This window comes from Vigna unguiculata, chromosome 5, assembly GCF_004118075.2.
Source record: "Vigna unguiculata cultivar IT97K-499-35 chromosome 5, ASM411807v1, whole genome shotgun sequence".
NCBI lineage: Eukaryota > Viridiplantae > Streptophyta > Magnoliopsida > Fabales > Fabaceae > Vigna > Vigna unguiculata.
Genome location: NC_040283.1, coordinates 14,642,586 through 14,646,706, shown reverse-complemented (window position 1 = coordinate 14,646,706; position 4,121 = coordinate 14,642,586). Strand labels below are relative to the sequence as shown.

The 4,121-nt window shown below is 36.6% G+C and overlaps 1 protein-coding gene across 1 annotated transcript; it reads right to left on the bottom strand.

Moving 5' to 3' along the window:
* Positions 1-970: 970 nt before the first annotated feature.
* On the bottom strand, positions 971-3,352 carry LOC114183206 (putative receptor protein kinase ZmPK1). Its single transcript, XM_028070136.1, has one exon. It carries the CDS (start codon positions 3,350-3,352, stop codon positions 971-973), a length of 2,382 nt encoding a protein of 793 aa, XP_027925937.1.
* Between the last annotated feature and the right edge of the window lie 769 nt (positions 3,353-4,121).

The following is a 4,121-nucleotide window of genomic DNA, read 5'->3' as shown; positions in this document are numbered from 1 at the left end:
TTTGATAGTACATGATTATCTTGTCTTTGAGAGTTGTTTAGTGAAAGTCGTTTGATACACAAATGGAATGAAGAACTTGTCTACCCATCTAATAAAGGGTGTCTCATTTATTCATTTGGTAAATAAATGTCATCTACCTGTTTGGTAAAGACCATCTCAGCTACCTATCTACTGAAGAGCATCTGGTATACCCGTTTGTTAAAAAGTGTTTCGTCTACCCCTTTGGTGAAACACGTCTTGTATCTATCATAGTATAGTGCATCTAATGTATTTTCATGGTGTCTAAATGTTAAACACATGTTTCACGGGTTACAGATTCTGTTAAGTGATACACGACATGATTCTAAGAAAGTTTATTATATATGTTGTAAATACATACTCCTTATGTAAAACATGACATTACTTGTTAGATAGAGTTAAAATATTGATCATGACGGGAGAGAGCATTTACTACATGAAAAATGTAACGGTTGAGTAATAATATGTGAAGTTCTTTATAATTCATTTGAAGAAGAACTTGTAATGCCTGTGACAGAGGCTTCAAAATTTTTAAGAACTTGGATATTAGTTCCACAATACTCCTATCTAATCTCACGTATTGATACATTTTAAGAATGTCTTAATTCAGTTCCTTATTACTTAAATAAGGCATCTTTTAACGTCCTATTGAGTTTGTTGATATTCAATTTGAACCAAGAGGTACATCAAAATCCTAGACCAGTATATTGCCTTCAGAGATACAGAACTAGAGCAGAAATTTTCTCAAATTATTTTCGGAATACATCTCTAAATTTCTTGAGGAAGGTTAACAAAGGTGCAATCCTCCACATTAAGAAATATCTCCATCTTTTAAATACCTATGAAAAACAGAAAAAACAAAAAGGATAATCTTTGTAATTCCTGAATAAAGTTTTAGTAAAAAATCTCTACCTATAAGTTAAAAATAGCCATATTAGACATTACCGAATCATCAATCAGATTCACGTCCATGAGCTTGAAGCATCTCAACTACTTGGCTCATGGTAGGCCTTGAATCTCTGTCTTCCATTACACAGTTCAAAGCCACTGTTGTCAACATTTCCATCTTACTTCTATCATAATCAGGTCCAATAGCAGGTTCAACTATTTGTTCAACCCAATGTGAGTCCATGTTGCTTCTCTTTTCTCTCACCCATGCCACCAGCCTCCCATCATATGTCTCTTCACCATTAATTTCTTGGACACTTGTGCTTTTCCCAGTTACCAGTTCCAACACAACAATTCCATAGCTATAAACATCCACCTTGGATGTGATTGGCAAGTTAAGAACCCACTCAGGTGCCATATACCCTCTGGTCCCTCTGATCATAGAGATGCTTGGATTGTTGGGGTTGTTTCTGTTGAGGAGCTTAGACAACCCAAAATCTGCTAACTTTGGCTCATAATTGGAATCCAGAAGTATATTTTGTGGCTTTATATCACAGTGCAAAATCCACTCCAAGCATTCTTCATGCAGATATGCTAGAACTCTTGCAGTTCCAATTGCAATGTTGTATCTCTTACTCCAATCAAGTGTGTTGGATGAGAGATTTTCTGCCAAAGAACCATTCTCCATATACTCATACACCAACAACCTATGCTTTCCCTCAGCACAATATCCCCACATTTCGATCAAGTTCATGTGGTTAATCCTTCCAATGATGCTCACTTCAGCAAGAAACTCCCCTTCTCCTTGTTTAGCTTCATTCAGTCTCTTAATTGCTGCATGTCTTCCATCTGATAAAATAGCTTCGTACACAACCCCTCCCCCACCTCTTCCAATCTCTTTACTGAACCCCTTCGTAGCCTTTTTCAGCTCGGAGTAGGTAAATTTTCTGAATCCCGTTGCTGTAAGATGGTACCCCTTTTGATCTGCATTACTCTTTCGGTTGGTTCTAATTAGGAAGCACCAAATCACAAAACCACAAACCATTTGAAAAGCTCCAAGTGCGGAAGCAAACCACAGAAAAACACTCACAATACGGCTTCCCTGTGGTTGTATATAATCTCTTTGAAGTTGAACTGAACAAACTCGATGATCAAGTGCAGTGTGATTATTAGAAGATTCTTTCACAGAGAAGCTATAACTTTTGGACACTCTCAAGTATGTTGTTCCTGGGAAATTCGGTAAACGCCGTCCATTGAGCAATTTTGTTTTGGTATAACACTTGAAGGCTATGCCCCTTTTGTCAGTGTAGGAGTGCTGAAACCCTACACAGCTGCAATTTTGCAAGCACAATTTTTCACAAGCAGTAAAGTTACTAACTTCTACATAATAAAAATCATACCCGTAAAATTCAACACCCCGCACCCCCAAGAAGGTTGACTCATTCTTATCGCAGGTGAGCTCGAACATGGGTTTACACCCATGAGACCAATCACTGAGGTTGTTCCATCTGTACCCTGGAATACACTCGCACTTTTTCCCACTCTCATGATCAAAACCACACGTGCTGTTGGCTCCACAAACCCCATGAATCATGCAGCCATTCCTAATCGCTTGCCACGAAACATACCATTTCTCTAACACACTATTTCGACTATACACTCGGAAATTACCATCAGAGTCCAGTTTCAACCTTCTCTGCAGCACGGTTCCATAATCTGATGTCACAAAAGTGAAGTTATCCGAGGAATGAAAGGCCCCAAAAGAATTCAACACAGCAATTCTACTGCTATTGAATAAAGTTCTACCAACATCCCAACTTACACGCCAGGGAGTTGGCCAGTAGTTGCTGGACACATCAGGGCCATCATATACAAGACGAAGAATGTTCTCATCGCCGAAATACAGCTTGTAGAAACCAGATGAATGGTTTGTGTGGCTTCTTGAAGACAGAAGATATGTGTATCTGGTAAGAGGCTGACCAGGAACGAGAGTGTCGGTCGGAAAATCGAAACTTTGCCACAGAATGGTTCCTTGAAGCTGGCGTAATACTAGATTACCATCGTCATTGAGATGCAACTCTACTGGGTCTAATGAATCGGTGTTTGAAGACCAAGCAGTGTTGAAAGCAGCATCGACTAAGACAACGTTGCCATCGTTTGTGAGGGAAAGTTTTGAGCGTTTTCCGTTGACAGGTTGGTCACGGTTTGCCATCCATGTGACAGTGTTGGGGCTGTGAAAATGAGGCTCCGTGAACCATATTGCAAACGAATATGCGTTCTCACCAATGGCTAAAAAGCCAGCAGAAAACATGGCGTTTGGTGAGATGAGAATATGCTGTGGATTTTCCACAGAGAGGGAAGAACCCATTCTCAAGGTTGATGATGAAGAAGATGAACGCTGGAAATACATTAATGGTAGAAGAAGGAGTGTGATTGATAAAGCCATAGTAACATTCGATGCAAGTTATTGGGAGTATTTGTTGAACTGCTGTTAAAGAAGACGCATGCTAATGTTACTTATATGACATAAAAGAATAGATATATATTCGGAAAATTAAACTATTTATTACTTTCTTTAATATTAATTACAAATTAATCTTAATATTTATGAACCAATTTTTTTAAAATTAAATAAGTGTTTAATTATTTCAAACGTTCGAATAAAAATAATTGAGTCAAATTTTAAATTTTTTATTATTGGTAAATTTTCTTATAAGAGTGATACTCATGATACTGGTTAATTTTTGTATAAGTGTGATTTCGGAAAAGTTAAATAAAAAAATATTAGTTTAAATAAAATTTGATTTTTATAAATAAATTGTATTAGAATAAATTTTAAGAATATAAATCTCTTTTTAAGTAGTAATCTAAATATACATATGTTTTGGTATATCCAATAAGTTCAATATAACGAAGTTTAAATACTTCTATCTTCCTCCACCCTTTAAGGCACTGTTTAAGGACAAAATAATGACAGAGCTCAACTTTACCTTTGGAACAACATCACTTTTTAAATTGTATTAAGATAAATTTTAAGAATATAAATCTCTTCTTAAGTAGTAATCTAAATATACATCTGGTATATCCAATAAGTCCAACATCACTTAGGAGTCGAGGTCAAACGAAATTTAAATACTTCTTCCTCTTTCTACCCTTTAAGACAATTTTTAAGGACAAAACTGTGACGGAACTCAACGCTACCTCATGAACAAGAT